The 20728-nt window shown below is 36.5% G+C and overlaps 1 protein-coding gene across 2 annotated transcripts in view; it reads right to left on the bottom strand.

Moving 5' to 3' along the window:
- LOC150100769 (bleomycin hydrolase) overlaps positions 1–10524 on the bottom strand; it is a 157828-nt gene extending 147304 nt beyond the window's left edge. Inside the window, exon 1 of one of the 2 annotated variants that reach the window (XM_090401341.1) lies at positions 10432–10524. In XM_090401341.1, coding sequence (XP_090257467.1) covers positions 10432–10450 — 19 coding nt within the window. In that variant the 5' untranslated portion in view covers positions 10451–10524. Of the gene's footprint in view, positions 1–10058; positions 10175–10431 lie in introns of those variants that run through there. The other variant, XM_090401342.1, reaches the window with a different exon arrangement.
- Positions 10525–20728: the final 10204 nt, after the last annotated feature.

The raw sequence follows: 20728 nt of genomic DNA, 5'->3' as shown, positions 1-20728 counted from the left end.
TGTCAGGATCAGATTTTCATTTCAAGGCAAAGAGTTGAGAAACTGTGAGAATATAACAAGGATATATATTTAAGTTTTGTAGATCTGCTAAAGACATATAACAAGGTGCCAAGAGAAAAGTTGTTCAAAACAATACAATTATATGGTATAAATGGGACATTATACTGAGCAATGTACAGTCTATATTTGAGTTGTAAGCAGTTAGAAGCGAAAGAGGAACAGGAAGATGGTTTGATATAAAATCAGGTATAAGACAAGGATGTATACTCTCTCACCTGATATTCATCATCTATATGGATCACATTATGAAGACAAGGACATTTGGCCTGACATCAAAACTGAAGATGTTAATCCCAGTTCTTTACTTTATTCAGATGTTATACACTTAAATAAATTAGTACAAGTATGCAGAATTCCTAAACTACAAATTCATTATAGCACTGAATAACTGCTGTAATTTGATGTGAAAGTCAGCAGTAAAAAGGGAGACTATGAAAACAGACAGGAAAATCAAAAACATCAGCTGCTGAAACAGACATGAAACTTGAAAAACATCCACTGATAGAAAGGGGGGGATGGTAAACCCCTTTATGTTTTTATAGCCGGGTACAAAACTCGGATCGAAATCTATCGAAATCCATAGAGTTTCCTGCCGAAAAAACTATCGGCGAGCCCAAGTGTAAATGATCACTTGGATAGTACAACACCAGGACAACTCCATGCAAAGGTGGAGCAAGCTCCATCACTAACTTTAATATTCTCTCATAATGTAAAACCCAGCTCCTAAGAGATGTATATATATTGTTTTACATTATGAGAAGAGGTCACTACCCAGACCGGTTTCAACCTTTTTTGAGGTCTCATCAGTGAGTAGGTAGACCTGGAATATCAAGGTTTTAAGTGAACACAAACTTACATATCTGTACTATCGAATTGCCGAAGTGGTGTACTCCTATATTTATTATTGATTACTAATTTAATAAGCCGAAAGGCTATTTTACCGGCGATGTATATATATTTTACAATATATATACATCTCTTAGGAGCTGGGTTTTACATTATGAGAGAATATTAAAGTTAGTGACGGAGCTTGCTCCACCTTTACATGGAGTTGCCCTGGTGTTGTACTACCCAAGTGATCATTTACACTTGGGCTCGCCGATAGTTTTTTTGGCAGGAAACTATGGATTTCGATGGATTTCGATCCGAGTTTCGTACCCGGCTATAAAAACATAAAGGGATTTACCATACCCCCTTTCTATTAACATATTCGCCGGTAAAATAGCCTTTCGGCTTATTAAATTAGTAATTAACATCCACTGATGTTTTCAATTTTATTTTTACTTGCTCTATAGGTTTTCCATTCAGGAAAAACTAGTGAAGTAGTAAAATATTGCAGCTATTTAGACACAATTTTTAGTGCAGATAAACTAAAAGTTGGCATAGAAAGAAGTCAAATGAATAAATATGTACAGAATAAGAGAGAAATTATGCATAGATAGGTTTAGGTACTGGTTGTTATTCAAAGTATAAACAATACAAGAGGAAAATAAATACTGGTCGCTTATCCCCAGAACACAAAATTACAAAATGTGGTAGACAGATAGCACTTAAATTATATAGTTGCAAAAACAACTCAAACTCTAGCTGAAAAGAAACTAATATCCCACCAAATTGGTATCCTCTAGGGCAGTGCTTCCCAAACTTCTGGATGTCAGGGCCCCCTTTGCAAAAATTAAAATATTTCACGCCCCCCCCCTCGAAAAAAATTGTAATAGAGATATATTATTATTATATTTATTGTATTTATATTCAATACAAAACATACACAGCGAATATTGCAAAAATCAAATGCATATATTACATTTTTTGCCTCTTACCGTTTGGTTCTGAAGACGATACGGTCTGTTCTGGTAAAATATGAAATACTGTCCTTTTTTTTTAGTCTGTTTCTGCTTCTTCTGATTGTTCGCGGGATTTTTTTTTATTTTTTATCAACCACTTATCCATCTCAGGGTTAAATTTTTTAACGTAGAATAGATCAAATAATATCACCACTTACCAATACTGGCACACCACAGACTGATAACATGAAATTAGTGAATATTACCTGAATACGGAAATCCCCGGACCAGGAACATTTTTCACTTTTGTGACTTTTCTCCTTTTACGGTAATTAAGCCTAATGCAGACAGCAAAGGCAGTCTGTTTATTAAAACGTGCATATGATTGGTGCGGTATTAACAAAAGATCGCGCAACCGAAAGATAAAAGCATAGCTGACAATTGAGTTGAAATGCTAACTCTCTTCAACCGAATTCCATATGTGAAACTGCCATAACATTTAATATATATATATATATATATATATATTACTTAGTTTTAACACTTTTACGAATTTTAACACGTTCGGTTGAATTTTATTGCTGCCTTGGGAAATCGAACTCGCATACATCTAATTAATAACAATAGTTTTTAGTTAGATACTATGTTTGCCCATGCAACATATGGTTTTGTTTCAGTCTATACAGCATAGTTTCTGTATGAGGGGACATGTGATTCATTAATTAGTGTGTTTTTATCCCAGTTGTCTCTAATTGCACTATTTGTTGAGAAATATATTACACAGACTCCTCATACCTTATTCACTGGCATAATAAAAGTACTTATTTTTATTGCCTCTGCAGTATAGTGGCTCTTAGGGAGGGCGTGTTGTTTACCACTGCAAGCCAGTTACAATATCCCCACATGAACTTGTTTAAGCTTTTTTTCATGTGTGAAATATATGCGAAACTTTTATTGGTAACAGAAAACTAGCTCGGATGACAGTGATAATATAAAACGAGTTTTGATATGTATATAAAGTCAATATCAACAGTCCCTGATTACGAACGCATTATGAAAGGGACAGAAAGATTTGGAACTTCACTGGAGAACATTCGAAGTAAATACAATTAACCACTGCTTTGAAATGAAACATATGAATAAGCAATATTTACTAATATTCGTTAAGCGCCGAAATACGCAGGAAGCAAAGTTTGTGAACCAACAACAATGTGTGAATTTTTCCATTAAAATATAAAAAATAACAAAAAATAAATAATAAAAGTTAAATACGTTTCTTTTAAAATAAAAAAAAAATATACTTAGTCTTAAAAGATTTTAAATTTGTTTTCATTATTTCACGGCCCCCCTCAACAAAACCTACGGCCCCCAAGGGGGCCGCGGCCCACAGTTTGGGAAGCGCTGCTCTAGGGCAGCACTTCCCAAAATGTGGACCGTGGCCCCCTTGGGGGTCCCATACATTTTGTTGAGGGGGGGGGTGAAATAATGAAAACAAATTTAAAATGTTTTAAGACTAAGTAGATTTTTTTAATCTTAAAAGAAACGTATTTAATTTTTATTATTTCTTTTTTGTTCTTTTTTTATATTTTAATGGAAAAAATCACATTGGTGTTGGTTCACAAATTTTGCTTCTTGCATATTTCGGCAATTAATGAATATCAGTAAATATATGCTTATTCATATAAGTTTCATTTCAAAGCTATGGATAAGAAACACAAAAAAGATTACAAATGCAAAATTTTGAATATAAATTTTATTGAATATAAGTACAATAAATATTATAATAATATATGTCTATATTACGATTTTTTTTTGATTGGGGCCATGAAATATTTTAATTTTTCAAAACGGGGCCTTGGCATCCATAAGTTTGGGAAGCACTGCTCTAGGGAACTGGATAAAAAATTTAATTTAGAAAAGTCAGGGTAAATGTGGTCTTAGAATGAATCTCCCAGATAGTTGGCAAATGAATGCAGTTATATTTGTTGAGGTTGCAAGAGTGTCTCATAACTGATGCTAATTCCAAAAATAATCTATCAGACTCCCATAGATTTCTGTGCTGCAAAGCTGTCTTTTTTCATTTAATCCTGTTTGAAAGAATATCCAGTGTGTGGGCTTCCAAGTCCTGACTTCCCACATAGATGATCACAGATGTACTTTTGATCTTCAAGGCACACATCAACAGATCTATAAATCTGTCCAAAGTAGGCTAAGTTGCAGGTACAAGGAACTTTATACACTTCAGAATGTGTAAGAGGATGAAGCTGACCATTAGGAGAATGGATGACGGTTGCTTTGGTGGATGTATCGTTTGAAAGTGGTATGGGATTTATATTTGTGGAGAACTTTAGCTATCTTTTTCTGATATACTCTAAATGCAAGGGATGAGTACAGCTTTCTTGTGATCTTGTGTGTTGATTATAGGAGGGAGTAGGGGAATGTACTATTTTATCTATTTTATAAGGATTATTGGGGGTACCAAGTTCAGTAGCCAGGACTGTGTCATTTGAACAAAGAACCCTGGGTCTGTGTAGGTGTTTTGAGGACACCATACTGTTACGATGGGTAATGGTGTGATTGTTTGTGTAAGTACCTTCCAGTGTATGCAAGTTCCTATAAAGGATAATGAACCATTTCAATCATGTAATGTGTGTCTAGGAAACAGGAAGATAGGTGAAATATAATTAAAATTCTATTCCCTGTGAGAGGTATTATATTAAAGTTATATAAAATGTCTATTCTATCATTCTGTTTCAAAAAATGTTCTATTTGAAATTAAGGTGTGTGTGTGTGTGTGTGTGTCAGAGAGAGAGAGAGAGAGAGAGAGAGAGAAGGGAAGGGATTGTCAATTAAACTATAAAGATTAAGTGTGCTACTGAACTGCATCAAATTGCTTGCATAAAGTAGCACACTTAATTGCAGAATAGCCTAAATCAAACAGCTCGATCAGAGACACTACCAATTCTCTTACATAATAAACAGGCTATTTCACACTGGATAAGTTCCAGCTAAAAGGAGTGATGACAAGAGGCCATCCCTGGAAGTTACGAAAGGAAACTGTGAGCAAGAGGGTAAGGAGTGGTTTTCTTTGCGTGGAGGATGGGTGAACCGTGGAATGCATTGCCTGATGGAGTGGTGGGAGCGAGAATGGTCAATGAGTTTAAAGAGTAGTATGATAGACTTTATGTTTCTTAGGGGGGGGGACCTCCCCTCGATGAGTCTTGATAGACTTTATGTTCTTAGGAAGGACCTCCCACGATGAGTTTTTTGACTACATGGAGGCCTGAATAATAATAATAATAATAAATAATAATAAATACAGAATGTTATAACAGGCAATAGCGATCAACGAAAGGAAAGAGTATTCTCACATGGTACCCTGCTCATGAACTTGCTGATAATTTAATTAAGTGCCTCCATAGTGCAACTGGAAGAACAACAGTACATTGCACCCTTCAACTGGAAAAGAACTGAGCTTGATTCTTGTCATGATGAGAGGAGACTTTATATGGGCTTTTTTTTTCTTCCTATTTTTTTTTTCAATTGAAGGTGAGTTAGCTGATCTCACATGGATGTAGCAGGGTTTTTTCCCTCCCAGAAACTCAGTTTTTTATCTTGCATTATATCTTTTCTATAAGCACTGACATGATGCTGTTTCAAAACTGACCACTAACATCCTTTCACTTCTCTTGAATCATGTATAAACACAAGCAACTGCTGATCAACATCCATACACAATTCAGCTCCAAACTTATGAAACCCAATTCTCATCCTCCTCCATACCCTAAACCTGTGCTCTTTGGAATAGCCCTCCCCATTCTGTTTGCCCAATTAATAGATGATCAGATTGGCATGGAATTGAGGTTCTTACAAACCTCAGCTCTTCAAGAAAAACATGAACAAATCCCTTTCCTCTCTATCACTTATCTATACACAGCACTCATGTCATAGGTCTTGGATCCCTCTCATGTGTGGGACTGATATATATATATATATATATATATCATCATCAGCCATTGTCGATCCACTGCTGGATAAAGGCCTTTCCAAGATTACTCTGAAACTCTCTGTCCATGGCTCTCCTGCAAATCTGATGATATCAACAATGCACCGTGATTTAGGTCGGCGTCGTGGTCATTTTTCCTCTCGTGGAATCCAATCCAGTACTTCTTTTGTCCATCGTTGATCTTGTCTTCGAGCAATATGCCCAGCCCATTGCCACTTCAGATGTTTCACTTTTCCTATGATGTCAGAGACTTTGGTTTGATTTCTTATCAATGTATTCCTTTTGTGATCCAATCTTATGATACCAAGCATACTTCTTTCCATACTAAATTGTGTTGTTCTTAATTTTTGAATTTCCTTTGCATTCAGTGTCCATGTTTCACAGCCATATGTCAGTATAGGAAGAATACACTGGTTAAAAACTTTTCTCTTCAGGCATATGAATATTGAATGTAATTTTCCAAATGCTTTCCACCCAAGCTTCGTGCGCCTTTTAATTTCGTCCATGATATTTTGTTCTATTGATGTCTGTTATCCTAAGTATCCAACTCCACTGATTCTTTCCTTATCTTGGCCTCTATAATATAATGTCTCCATTTTTTAATCGAAGAATTTCTTCACCACTACATCTAACTTCGCACAGTCCAAGAATGTCCCATTTTAGTCACTTTAGCTCTTCAGTTAGCCGTGCTTCACTGCTCAGAGTCCTACAATTTAATGTTCGTGGTCATTTTTCCTCTCGTGGAATCCAATCCAGTACTTCTTTTGTCCATCGTTTTTGTCCATATATATATATATATATATATATATATATATATATATATAGATGGATAGATAAAAAAAAGTTATTCTATATGAGGAAGGTAAACACAAATTGCAGAATATCATGCAAATGCACTTTTAAAGTGCATTTAAAAATGCACTTTTAAAGTGTTCTATCAGTCAACAGGTATTGCCTATCAGTTAGCATAACCTCATCAGTTTTAATATTTAGTAACTGCAAGAACTTCACCTACAATAATGTATCGAACTTTTTTAAGCCACAGGCACCAAATTTTAAATGAAAAGTGACTGGAGGTTGTCATCCACAGATAAAAGGCAATAAAATACAAACCAATACTAGAAAATCAACATATTCTTAGAAACAAAAATTTTTATTAAAAAATGTAAATATTTAACTAAATAATAACTACTTAGTACTATGCTACAAAAAATACAGATATTGAATGGGATATATGTAATTTTGTACAATTATTTTTTTTTTAATTGCCATTTCAAAGATGATCAAATTTGATAAACATCAAGAATGATCATCAGAGAAACTGTTCCTGGCTTGTTCAGTTTTGTAAGAAAAATGTCTACTCACACGTGTACATTGGTACAAATAATGTGGCCATTCTTGGTAGGTTTGTTTCCAGGCTTTTTATTGCTATAATTACTCTTATTACATGACACCTCCAAGGAGTCTGAGGACCCATCATGGTAGTGAACAATACTACGTTACACAGCTCACCATCTCTCCTACTTAATCCTCCAACTATATAATGACTCCACTACCATTAACACACAATGCCATCTACTGCCCACCCCAATAGTACTTTTTGTCTGTAAATTGTGTTCTCACAGCTGATCTGCCTGCATGCAAGATGAAAAAACCCAAGTTTCCAGAAGGAAAAACCTGCTACTTCCATATGAGAATGGCTAACTCACCTTCAATTAAAAAAGCCCATATAAAGATTAATCAGAGATGAAAATCGAACTCCAGTCTTTTCCAATTGAAGGGCAGAATGTTCTGTTGTTCTTCCAACTTTGCTACAGAGGTGCTTGGACAAGAATACAAAAGTTTTATACAAAAGCCAGGCATTATATCCAATTCTTTCAATTAAAGGACTTGTGCTTCCAAGTTGTACTATAGAGGCACACAATGCAGCTGATCAGAGCATATTTGTTGTGAACATTTCAGTTGTGAAAACAACAAATGTAAACTTTTGCAAACCTGGCTGGATAGTGAAGTGAATAGCATCTCCATTCTCCATAATATGAGTTTGAATCCCACTGTGGCATGGACAGTTGCAAATGTCTTTGGATGGTAGATTCTGAATACATGGTGTGAAACAATCACTCTGTTAGAGAACTGAAGTAGCTTGAACAGCTGTTATCTAGGCCAGGATTTTGCTTATCACACTCTTAACCCTGTGGAGGTTGCAGCTGATCTGACAGATACAAATAAATTGTTTAATATAAATATTCTTACACATATCCAATGTATAGCTTGGAAGTCACCATATATTATGAGTGATATTCCACACTGTTTATGGTCAATTTTGGTTTAACACATATTATGTAAAGGTTTATGATATTTGGTAGTAAATCATATCTGAGAGATACCGTGACCTCCGATGTCAGTATAGTAATGGTTTAGTTTTTTTTTTTATTATTATTTACCATTAAAAATGGCTGGAAAAAATATATCGATTGGATAATCCATCAGATGTTGAAGAGATTCAGTGATTTTGTTATTCAAGTCCGATGATGAGAATGATAGAGTTGAATGCGAAAGTGATATTTGATAGTAAACTATATCTGAGAGATATACCGCAAACTCCAATGTCAGTACAGTATTGGTTTAGTTGTTTTCTTTGTTTCTTTGTTCAATATTTTCTAGATTGTAACTGAAAATAAATAAACCATCATGTATTATATTTGCAGTGGTTTTTTTTTTAAGTTTTATTGCATTTTAGCACATACTAATAATGAATGTATCTCTCAGATATACACGATCTACGCTGCAATTTTTCCAACCACAACCTCTGCAGGGTTAACCTAATGTTCTATAAGTCTACAACCTATGATGGAAAATGGGAGCAGATATGGGATTATCATATTAAAAAAGGGAAAAAAATTGGACGTCCCATCGATGGTTTTGTTCCTGAATATTTAAGAGTATTATCTAGGTATTCCTTGAAGCTCAGCAGATAGGGTATACCTTCCCTCATAATGAAATGATACTATCACAGGCTAATTGACTGCATTAGTTTGAATTAATGGGTTCAATATTTGCTAATGAATCAAGAATTTTTTCATGCCTTCCCTAACCCGATTTGACAAGAGAAGTTGGTCTGAGATCTAAGGATAATGTTTTATCTTTGTCAGATACTAAATTCAGATTATTATTATTATTCCTAATCATTGCACAGGCACATACACTCACATTTTCTCAGCGTAAGTTTGTGTGATGCCAGATATTATCATTTTGTTCCATATTTTATATGTAAGGCCATCAACAAACGAGTTAGAACCCTACAGCAAAATTACCATAGATAAGCTAGGGGAAGCTAGCAGCGAAGGAACAAAAGGTCATTATAGTAGATGTACTGTGCTGTCATGAATCAGTTACTTTAAACAGCTTTTAAAATTATCAGTTTAAAGAATGAGGAAACTAAATGATGTGACTGAAACACAGTGCTACTGAGATGCCCTACTTATGAAAAATAAATAAAATTAAATAATTAAATAAAAATTTATTGGTGTAATTATTTGTCTCCAAGCTTCCCCCCCCCCCCCAGGAAAATTTTGCTTTGTCCTCCCTGGAAAATTTTCTGCAGATGTCCATGGATGCCACCCCTTCTCCTTTTAAAATAGTGGTCTGATCCATGAAAGTGTCAGAGGTCAAGCTTCATAAATTTTGCTTCTAATAAGCAAACACTCTGAGTAAAGAAAATCTGCATCCTACATATTTTTACAAACACCCATGCTACAGTGGAATTCACACCAAGTCTCTTGATAGCAAAGCACAGATGTTATCAACTTGACCACATGAGTGAGAATGGATGATACCAAGATATTCTACAGGTAAGAAGTGAGACATCATGTTATTTGTCACACTGCATAATGCTATTGTGCATATGAGAGACCAAGGTACATTTTATATATATATATATATTTTTTTTTTTATTTATTTTATTTTATTATTTTTTTTTTTTGCCTATATCTTTGGCCTTTTGTGTGAGGTGAATGGAATGCATTGCCAGCAGATGTAAATACACTGATGACAGATGAGTTGAGGCCAATTTACTACTATCAGAATGATGGTTAATTTGTCTACGGAAAATTTAAAAAAAAAATATAGTATTATCGTCCTTTCAATATTTGAGGCAGCACATCTATATTTTAGTTACAATTCTTGAAAAACAAAGTCAATGCAAAAACCTGAAATCGAAATGTCAATGGGTTCTCTTTCATGGGTTCATTCATTACTACATATAGTAAACATTCATTTCTCATAATAAAAAGGATTTAGTTCTGAAGCAAAAACACTGATACTTATTAATCGTAAAATAGGAAACTCTATTAAGTACTGATGAAATGATAGTTATTGTTCAGTGGATATCTACTTAAACAGAAATTACTAAACATAAAACGTTATGAGAAAGGGTATTGTCAAATAATGCAGCACTCTGATTCTGCAAATTTTAATATTTCTAGCTTAATAAATACGCTATCAGTAAATGAGAATGTTGGCTGCATGTAATATTCTGAAATTTAAATAAATTTCATTTTAACCTAAGCTACGAAACAGTACCTCCTTTCGTCGTCCCCATATTTCAAATGCTGTCTTACTTAAAGACTACTAGAGAACAGCAAGCTAATTTCCATTACAAGAGCGTCTTTGCAAACTATTTACAAAAACATTTTTTGTGATATAATTTTCTTTATATATACATGGAATACTATTAAATCATTTGTTTAAATTAAAGTAATAACATAAATATAAAATTATTTGTATAATTATAATACACTTACATTATAAAGCTTATAATAATTAAATTAAATTATAATAATCTTTATCTTATAACATTATTTTAGTTTCCTTCATTTATGACGATATCTAATAATTAGATATCGTTATAATTTAATAATTTATTGCTAATTTAATTTAATGATAATATAAAATATTTATAATTAAAAGACCATGATAACCCACTATAATGAGTCATAAAGTTTCGAGAAAACATCTCTAATTTCGGGATGCCTCAAAAACAACATGCAGTACATTGAGAAAAAAAATAAAAATAAATACGCTAAGGCCTTTTATTCCCTATAGGAAGTACTCCAGGCCATTTTAGCCCTATCTAACTTTTGGACACTGCGGGGGAGGGGATTTCATATCTACAGTAACCAATTAGCGATAGCTAAACCAAGAATATCACTATTACAAACGACAAGGAAGAGAAGCAGACATGTGCCACCATCTCATAATATATTATTGTACAGACCCAAGAAACTCGACCGTAGAACTCACACTATTTTAGACATTAAAAGATTGCGTTAGGGTGATGTACAACGAAATGGCGGCACTTGTTAGCCGTCTCTTCACTGCGTGCTGCTTAAATCGTCATAGCCTTAGGGCAAGCTATCACTGATTAGCTACCTGTGGAGATTGAACTGTCACCCAGTTTCTAAAAGTTAAATAGGGCTAAAACGGCCTCGCCTACTCCCTATAAGGAAATAAAGGCATTAGCTGATTTTTTTTATTATTTTTTTAAATATTATTATCGTCTATTGCATTATAGTATATTATATTATTGTCTGAAATAGTGCAGGTTCTACGGTTGATTTTTTGGAGCTTCGTCTTCTTCTCTTTTGTCCTCAAGATGGATTGAGTCCATCAAGGATAAGAACCTTCTATCCTTGTCTGTCCAAAGCAAGCTCTTACATATGCCAACAGCTCTGAAAGTCCAATACAGTTCTAAGGGCATTATGCCATGTTAATTTTGATCTTCCCCTGAATCTTGAACCCTCTTAGTGCTCTTAAATGCCACCTGAAGAAGCCTGTTCGTTTCCATTCACACAATGTGGCCAAACCAACCGAGTTTAAGCGATTTAACTGTCATAAGAATTGTTGGGTTAGGGGATATTCAAATTTAGCAGCATTTGTGGATTAGTCTTATGCTGCGTCCAATGAGTTCTGGTAATTTTCCTGAAGTAAGTCAACAATAGAGAGCTGTTGTTAGCATATTTGCTTATATTTTAATTTTTAGAGTTCTGGGAATTTTTTTCCAAATTTTATTGTTTATTCATCATTGACCATGCTATAGAAAGTCTGTGTTGCATTACTGCCATGGCATTTAAATTTGAAGTTAAGTATGCTTCAAGACAATTAAAACCATTAACTTGCTCTATGATTTCCTGATTAAGTGTTATTGCTATATCTTACAGGTGTATTCCAGTTTTCATCATCTTTGTTTTACTTGAATTTATAATCATATTATAATTTCTGCAAGTTTCTTATAATTCTGTAAGCTAGTATTGAAGATTTGATTTGTTATCTAACTTGGAACTCGACGGGAAAAGGGTTTGAAACAGTTTCTCTAGTGCACGACTAAATTCTAAATCAGAACGGCTTTCTTCAGCCTGCTTATCACTATGAATACAAATGCCATTTCTAATGGACTACTCAGGACTTTCTTGCAGCATATATAACTGATTTTTTCCCAACATTAGAAATATTTCACTCAGAATCCTTATTAAATGATGAAAGCTAACTCAGTGATAAGTCAAACTCAAGGAACTCGTAGAATATCCATCATCATCATCAGCTAATGCCTTTTATTCACGTATAAGAAGTAGGCCAAGACGTTTTAGCCCTATCTAACTTTTGAAAAGGTAGTTCAATTTCCACTGATAGCCAGAGATAACTGGCCCAAGGCTATCACTAAATTGGCACAAAGTAAGAGATGGCAACAACTGCCGCCATCTCGTGGTATCTAAACCTAGACAATATTTTTAATTTCTGAAATAATGTGGGTTCTACGGTTGATTTTCTTGAGTTTGGGGGAAGAAAAACCCGAGCATCCGAGAGAAAAAGCCCGCTCGCCCGTGCCAGAGATCGACTAACAAGGGAACCGGTTGAAGAAAGGCTTACAAAAAGTTTCTCCAGTCGCCGACTAGACTTGCACCTAAGTCTATCATCATGTAGCTTAGCACAGAGGATGCAGGCTCAACTTCCACTGAGCTACACAGGCCTCCTCCTAATATTTTTTTTCTTTATAGTAAAATAACACTTTATTACCTATCAAATAAAACCGTACAACCCTCGCTATTTCAAACATTAAAGTCTTTCAAAGTCTTCAAGGAAGATGTTAGCTAGCACAGGGGACAAAGGGTTGCCCATTGCCAGGCCTTGTTTTTGTTGGTAAATGGAGTCCTTATATCTGAAGTAACCAGAATGAATGCAATGCTTTAATAAAGTGAACATTTTTTTGGATAATTTATCCTGTAGTAAAGTTTCTTTTCAAAGTCTTCCTTGAAGACTTTGAAAAGAAAGCCATATCTTCCTTCTCATTTAAACCAAAAGTTTGGAAAAGATATGTTGATGATATATTCATTATTTGGAATCACGGGCACACAGCTCTCACAGATTTTCTTCGTCATCTAAACATCCAACATCCTAATATAAAATTTACTGCTGATATAGAAAATAATAACTCTTTACCTTTTTTGGATGTTATGCTTACACGATACTCTGAAAGATTAAAAATCTCTATGTACAGAAAACCTACGCATACCAATAGATATCTGCATAATCTTTCTCATCATTTTCCACCACAAAAACTTGGAATTATATCTACCTTAGGACACAGAGCACGTTCTCTCTTAAATGAACAAGATGAACTACAAAAAGAAATGAATCACCTCACTCTTATTTTTAAACAAAATGGATACTCTGAAAAAACAATTAAGAACCTTCTTCTGAACCCTCCTAAGCAGTGCACAACAGAGACTATTAATTTTAAAGGTAGCATCTCTATTCCATACATTAGCACAGTCTCTAAGAAAATAGCTAAAGTCCTTAAAAAATATAATATCAGGACCTTCTTCATCACACTTCCAAAAATCCGCTCTCTAATCAGCCATCCAAAACCTACTCATCACAACCTTAAGTACCCTGGAGTATATAAATTGTGGTGTGGTTGCAATATCCCATACTTTGGTCAAACTAACAAATCTATTGAACAACGCATAGAAGAGCATAAGAGAGACATCTCATACAAAAGATCTCATGCAACTGCTTTATCCAGTCATGTTCTTTTTTCAAATAATCCTAATGATGACCAACAAAGCCACTCTGTATGCTGGAATAGATCAGAAAATATTTTTCGCTGTGAAGATGAGTTTGAAAGAAAAATCGTAGAATCACGGGAAATCCTACTGAACCCGGTCCACTTAAATAATAATTTAAGTTATAACATCCCAGATAGCCATGCTGCAGTTATTCAATATTGGCGTTCACGTGAACTTGCACGCACAATTGCAACAAACAATGGCACGCCAGTTGGAACAACTTGAAAAATACAACGTTTTTATGTATCGATTATGTGAGGCAATTTGTACCTGTAATTTCCAGTTTGTTTATTTAAATAATTCAATGTTTATTAGTATTCCTTTCCTTTATAAATACCTGAAGAAGGCTGCTATATGCCGAAACTAGTAGTATTTATCATTAAAATCTTTATATGTTATCTCGGTCTTGGAGTCATTAAATCTATTTTTTGAAATGTATAACAACCGAGTAAAAACTAATCGCCACATATATATATATATATATATAAAACCAAAATCTTGTAGAAATTTATCCCAATGTAACCACTGCCTTAAGGATATTGTTAACAATTCCTGTTAGTGTAGCAAGTGCGGAAAGAAATTTTTACAAACATAAACTGATTAAAAATAGTTTGCGAACAGCAATGACCCAAGAAAGATTGGTTGGTCTACCAACTATATCGATACAGGCGAAATAGCAGTAGCTTATAATTTAAATTTTAAAAGCTTAAAAACAGTTTCATTGTGCAATATCCCAGTAGAGCAAAAATTTAATTAATATTATTATACAAGTGTTTTGTATTAATGTTCTCTTGTAATAAAAACAAAATAGCAATTGGAGATTTTCTTATATTTTGTTCTATAATCCATGAGGAACGATATTTAATTGTTTGCCTAAGGGCGTGATCTAATCTGGCGACGGCCCTGATTACTGGTAACTTTTGCTTGAAATAATGGGAAAGAAGATGATTTGGGTAAGATGAACACAAGGAAACCGCTCTCTAGGCCAGAAATAGCAATAGCGAATAGGAGATTCTTGGTAAGTCATATCCATTTTCAGTTTGTTCCTGAAAACTTTGGTTTCCGAAAATTCCCGCATATATCCTGCACCCCGATTTTTGAGCCTTAATTTTGGGAAAAAAAGTGCTAGTTATATATATATTAAAAAATGCTAGTTATAGGCCTGCTACCGTATTATATAAATACGGTAGTAGGCCTACATAAACAAAACTGCTAATCTGCTCTTCTGTTGTTGATTACTGACTGCTGCCAACCAGAAAAGACAAAATTCCGCTACGAGTCTGTCAAAGTTCTGCTACACTACGCTGCAATAATGTTTTCTTGTCAATTGCTGCAAGATAACGCATTACAGGAAGCTCCAAACCTCCCTGTCCCTTTCTTCATGAGTTCGTAATCAGGTGACCGTTGATATTGAATTTATATACACATTCGAAACTGTAAAAATGTTCCGAAGTTTGGGCCCAGTGCATAAAAAAAAGTTCCGGAGATGAAACTTTTTTATGTATTTTCTGTAACTAGAATTTAACCACTGCAATTAAACTGTTACATTGTTGAGCAAATCGAGCATGAGTACTGGGCAAGCACTTCAGGCAAAATCCATGCAGTTTATCTTTCGTGGTGCACTCCAGTTCTTAATTTTCTTTGCTTCCATCTAAGTGGTTTTTGGGTTTTTTTTTCAACAGCTTTAATCAAATTAGCATTTTTATTATGCTCTTTGGAATTATCACAGCGCTACCTCTGGGACTTGAGTGTTTCTTCTGCATTAGGTGTTTAGCATAATGTGTTCGGATTTCCCAACATATTTTGGCGAAACTGATGATGGTGAATTTTAAACTGAATGTTTTAACTGTATTCATTTATTCTGCTTTCGTAGCGAATAATATTTTTTTTGCTCTGTCCACAATTCTTTGTTTTAATTCTTCTGATACTTCCGTCATCGATTTATTTCAAGGTTGAATCGCTTTACTAGACTGCTCTTAATCGTTTCCAGCTTAAGTTTTACTTGTTTTGAATTCTTTAAATTACTAACATCTGCTCGAAATTTGTTTATTTTTTTATTCTAAGCGTAACTTCCATTTTGTGGTTCCTCTTCTTGGTTTATTCCTCTGTTTTGTTTTATTGTATAGCCAAATTCTCTTTTAACTACAATTGCAGCACTATACATAAGCTTATTTGTTTCTTGAACTATTTTTGTAGAAATTGTTTCTATTACCAAGTTGATGTTGTTCAATATTGCAGCTAGATCTTGTCTTGGGTTTGTTTCAGTATCTATAGGCTGCAGTGGCGCACTAGGATTTAATCTTGGGGGGGGGGGGGCGATAACTCAAGATTTAATCTTGTTTGGGGGGGGGAGAGTTGAGCAGACGATTTGAGAATAGACACTGTGCATTGCATACGATCTATGACTAAACATCTGCAGTGATCGCCAATATGTGATACCCGTGATCTCCTCTGGCCCGACTCAGGCAAGTGAAGTAGATCTCGGTCTGCCCGAGCAGTACCTAGTTCGCCTTGCGTTGACAGCGGCAGTGATTCGCAAGAGTTATAAGTATTCCCACCTTGTTAACTGTTAACTTAAATGGCGAGATGGACGTCAATCCCTTGGATTTTTATCCCTTCATCGCTAGATTGTGATTATTGATAATGAGAAATTTTTGAGCGCGTGGCTCTCCCGAATTAGGTCTGTGTAGAATTGTTTGAAGCGATGATCAGAGCTGCCTTCGGGAGTTTGTGTCTCCATCTGTCGTTTTCATCATAATTTGATGCATCACGAATGAGTTGGTTGGGATGGAGTGATGCCTGGACGAAGTACTTGGCAGCAGTCTGGTTGAGATACGAAGGTATGTCTGGCATGTTTCCGTCTTGGTGAAGGAAAGCATTCCTAACAAACCACGCGGCGCTGAAGATCATTCGGAGGCATTTATTTTGTAGTACCTGTAGTCTTTTGATGTTGCTGGGGGAGGTGTGGCTCCATGCCGGCGATCCGTAAGTTAGTATGGGCCTGATGATTGTTTTGTATATTGTTAGTTTTTTTTCTGTACTGACTTTGCTTCTTCGGTTGAATAGCGGGTAGAGTTGGGTTATTGCTGAGTTGACTTTGTTGCAGGCATGTGAGATGTGGGGGTTGAAGCTGAGTCGGTTATTCAGTTTGATTCCCAGGTATTTTACTTCTTTTTGCCATGGGATATCAGTGTTGAACATCGTGACTGCTCCGTGGTGGGTTGCTTTCCTTCTTGTAAAGAGTATGGCCGTACTCTTGCCGGCATTGACATCTATCCTCCATTTCTGAAACCATTCTTCAAGATTTGTTGCTGCGTCTTGTAGTCGTTGTGTAGCTAAGTGTGGCCTGAGTGATCTGGTCAGTATTGCCATGTCGTCTGTATAGAAAGCCATGGTGGTTGATGCTGCGTTTGGTATGTCTGAGGTGAAAATGTTGAAGAGTAGCAGCGATAGGAGGGAGCCTTGAGGGACACCTGTTCTCATGGAGGGTCTGAGGCCACATAGCTTAACTTTAAATTTTCGGTCTTTCAGATAGGATTCTATGATTTTGGCGAGGTTTAGTAGGTATTTTGCAGCTATTAGTTTGGATGAGGCCTTTGTGCCATACTTTGGCAAAGGCTTTCGCCACATCCAGAGAGACTGCACCTGTGTGTTGTTTCCAGTTGTATCCAGTAGTTGTGAATTCTATAAGTCTGTGGACCTGTTAGGTTGTGCAGTGGCCTTTGTGAAATCCTAATTGTTCTTTTGGGATTAAGTCGATCTTGTCCGTTTCGTTTTGTAGGCGGTTCAGAATTATCTTTTCCGCGATTTTTCCCAGATTTGCTGATAGTTCTGTAGTTCTGGAGGAATTCAGGTGCTTTTCCGGGTTTGTGGATGAAAATTACATCTGCCCGTTTCCAGCGAGTGGGGAAGTAGTTGACTCTTAACATCACGTTGATGACCGCCACTAGATGCATAACAGTTTTATGGGGGAGTGCTTTTATGGTTTGGTTTGAAATCTCCTCAGGACCTGGTGCCGTTCTGTTGTTGAGGCTCTTGATGATTTGGTGTACTTCCTTTGGTGGCGTAGCTTGTGTTTTCTTGGCTGCTGGTTTGACGGAGTGCACAGCGAACATGCCTGTGTATTTTTTCAATGAAGTGCAAGTCCGCATGCGCATAGTTTGGGCTGAATTGCAGTTCCAAAGTTTCCGCGAAGGCTTCTGCTTTCTCGTCATCTTGGTAGGCCATGCCCCTTTCTCCTTGGATTGGCTGAATGTTGGGGCGGTCGCTGCGAAGGGCTTTAGTTATTTTCCACAATGAGTTGTCTTTGGTGTTTAATGAACTTAGCTTCTTCTCCCACAGCTGGTTCTTGTGATCTTTGATCGCATATCGGACTAGGTTTGTTGCCCTGTTTAGCTCTTGTCTATCCTGGGGGGATAGTGTTGTATGGTAACGGCGTCTGAACCTGTTTTTGCTGCGGATGAGCTTTAGAATCTCTTCTGGGAGCAGGTTGGCTTGAGCTGTTGTGGTAACGGTGGAAGCTGCTGCTAGGCCAGCTTGAATTGTGCTTTCCAGTTTTCTGATCGCTGTATCTATTTCTTTAGGTGAGGAGATGGTTGGAACGGGTCCTGTGATGTTGCGGAGAGTAGCGTTCAGTTTTTTGAAATTTGTGGAGGACTGCTTGGGAATGATTTCTGTTTCCCCGCCTAGGCTTAGTAATACCGGATTGTGATCGGAGCTAAGATCATTGACTACCTGTAGCTGGAATTGGTGCGAGGTGTTCCTAAAAATGGCTATATCCAGCACATCAGGTCTTCCCAGCGGTCCGTAGATTCCAGTTTCTTCCAAGTGTGTAATCGTTGTCTTCTTGATCTCTTTGTATCGTATGTCTTTTTTTGACAAAGATAGCCGTTCCACCTCCTCTGGCATTGAGTCTGTCATTCCTAAGTAGTGCGCTGTTCCTTAGTTTGGGGTTGTCGCAGGGCCGAAGGTGCGTCTCGTTGATTAAGAGGATGTCTATTCTGTCTTACTGTAAATTCTTGTAGTTCCAGGAGTTTGTTGTTTAGGCGTTGGCATTCCAAAATGCGATCTGTATGAAGTTGTTCGAACCAGGTGTATTATTCATTGCTTATCATTATGAAGATGACTTGAGTGTTTTTAAGAACTTGTTCGTATCACTCTGATTGGGGTTGGTCTTGCTGAAAGCCGTTAGCATCTCCCCTAGGGTGGCAGCTAGGATAGCATCTGTATTCTGACTGTTGGGCATAGGTTCTGCTGATTTAGCCTTTGAGGTGACTGCTGCAGCATATGAGCTGTGTGATGTTCGCTGATAGATTCCTTCTTCAAGGGATGTTGCACGTTTTTGAGCTGGTGGAGTGCCTGTTTTTCTGTTTCTTGCCAGGTTATCTGGGTGGAGAGTGCAGCCTCTATAGTTGGCTCGGTGTGGGCCGCCGCAGTTTGCACATGTGGCTGGAGTTGTGCGTGGTTTGGAGCATGTGTGAGTAGGAATGACTGTCCCTGCACTTCACACATTTGTACTCCGCTCTGCACAGTTTCTGTGCATGCCCATATCTCTGGCAGCGATGGCATTGTCCTGCTGTTGCTTTCTTTCTGAGTGGTTCTGTTTTAATCCTGAGATTGCAAACTGTTTTGAGATCGTAAATCTCTCTTTGTTCCTTACTAATTTCCACGAGAACCAGCGGCATGGGACGTTTGTCTGCACGGCACATTCCTGCTATTTTTATGGGCTCCAGTCCTTGAGATCTAAAGTCGATGGCTATTTCGTCGAACGTGATTTCTTCTACCCGTCCTCTGATGACAACTTTTAAGTTTTTTCGCTTTTCAGTTCGAAAGTGTGGTATGGGGTCTTTAGCTCGTCCATTAACTTTGTTAGCTGACGGTAGTCTGATATCCCTTCGGGCTGGATACGGACTCCTTCATCGGCGTTTTTGGCTGTTTTGAATTTAATCTCGGAGTTTCCCATGGCCTCTGAAATTGTCGACCATTGTTTTTTGTCTCTTCAGATTACCGGCGGCACTCGTTCTTTGATTTATGCCGCTGTGTCCATTTCCTGGTGTTCCGTTCTTCGGGTGGTGTCTCTTTTCGTCGCTTTTTTCTGCTCACCGTTTGGTAGTCGTCTGGTTCTTCTGGGGTCTGAGTATCTGTGGGTGGGTTGTTGTCTCTTGTGTCATCTTGAGAAGTGGTGGGGAGAGGTTCTGAAGGTTGATAGTTCTCAGATTCGACTTCCGCGATTTGATGGATCTCTACTTTACCCGGCAATTTTGTATGTAGCAGGTTTCCTACGTGTCGGAAAATTGCAAGCAGCTGCTTAAAGTCTAGTTCATCGTACGGACTGTTCATGATGATTAAGACTAGTCTGCAGTTTGCTGTACAATATTCAGAATCACTATACTTTGTGATCACCTGTCTCAGTCTTTACCTTTACCTTACCTTACCTACTTACCTGAAATTTTGGCATCTGCAATATATATTTCTTATTCTTATATTAATAAAATGTTCTCAAATAACTCTCACTTATCCTTATCCCTCTAATCTTCCTTTCAGATCAATCTCACACTCGTCAATCACCTTATCTAACTCAAATCCTCATGCTCGCCTCCAATTCCCTCCTTTTCTCCCACCTTACGTGACCACTAATTCATAAGTAGTAGTATAGAAATAGAAGACAGGACACAACATAAATTTTTTAAAATATATTTTAATTAAGAAAAGATTTTTGGAAAATGTCTAATGTTTTTTCTTTTTCTTTTTTGGGG

The sequence above is a fragment of the Typopeltis vanoorti genome, chromosome 12, assembly GCF_054136105.1.
Source record: "Typopeltis vanoorti isolate ZY-2024b chromosome 12, IOZ_Tvanoo_1.0, whole genome shotgun sequence".
In the NCBI taxonomy this organism is placed as follows: domain Eukaryota; kingdom Metazoa; phylum Arthropoda; class Arachnida; order Uropygi; family Thelyphonidae; genus Typopeltis; species Typopeltis vanoorti.
This window is presented reverse-complemented; position numbering and strand designations above follow the sequence as displayed.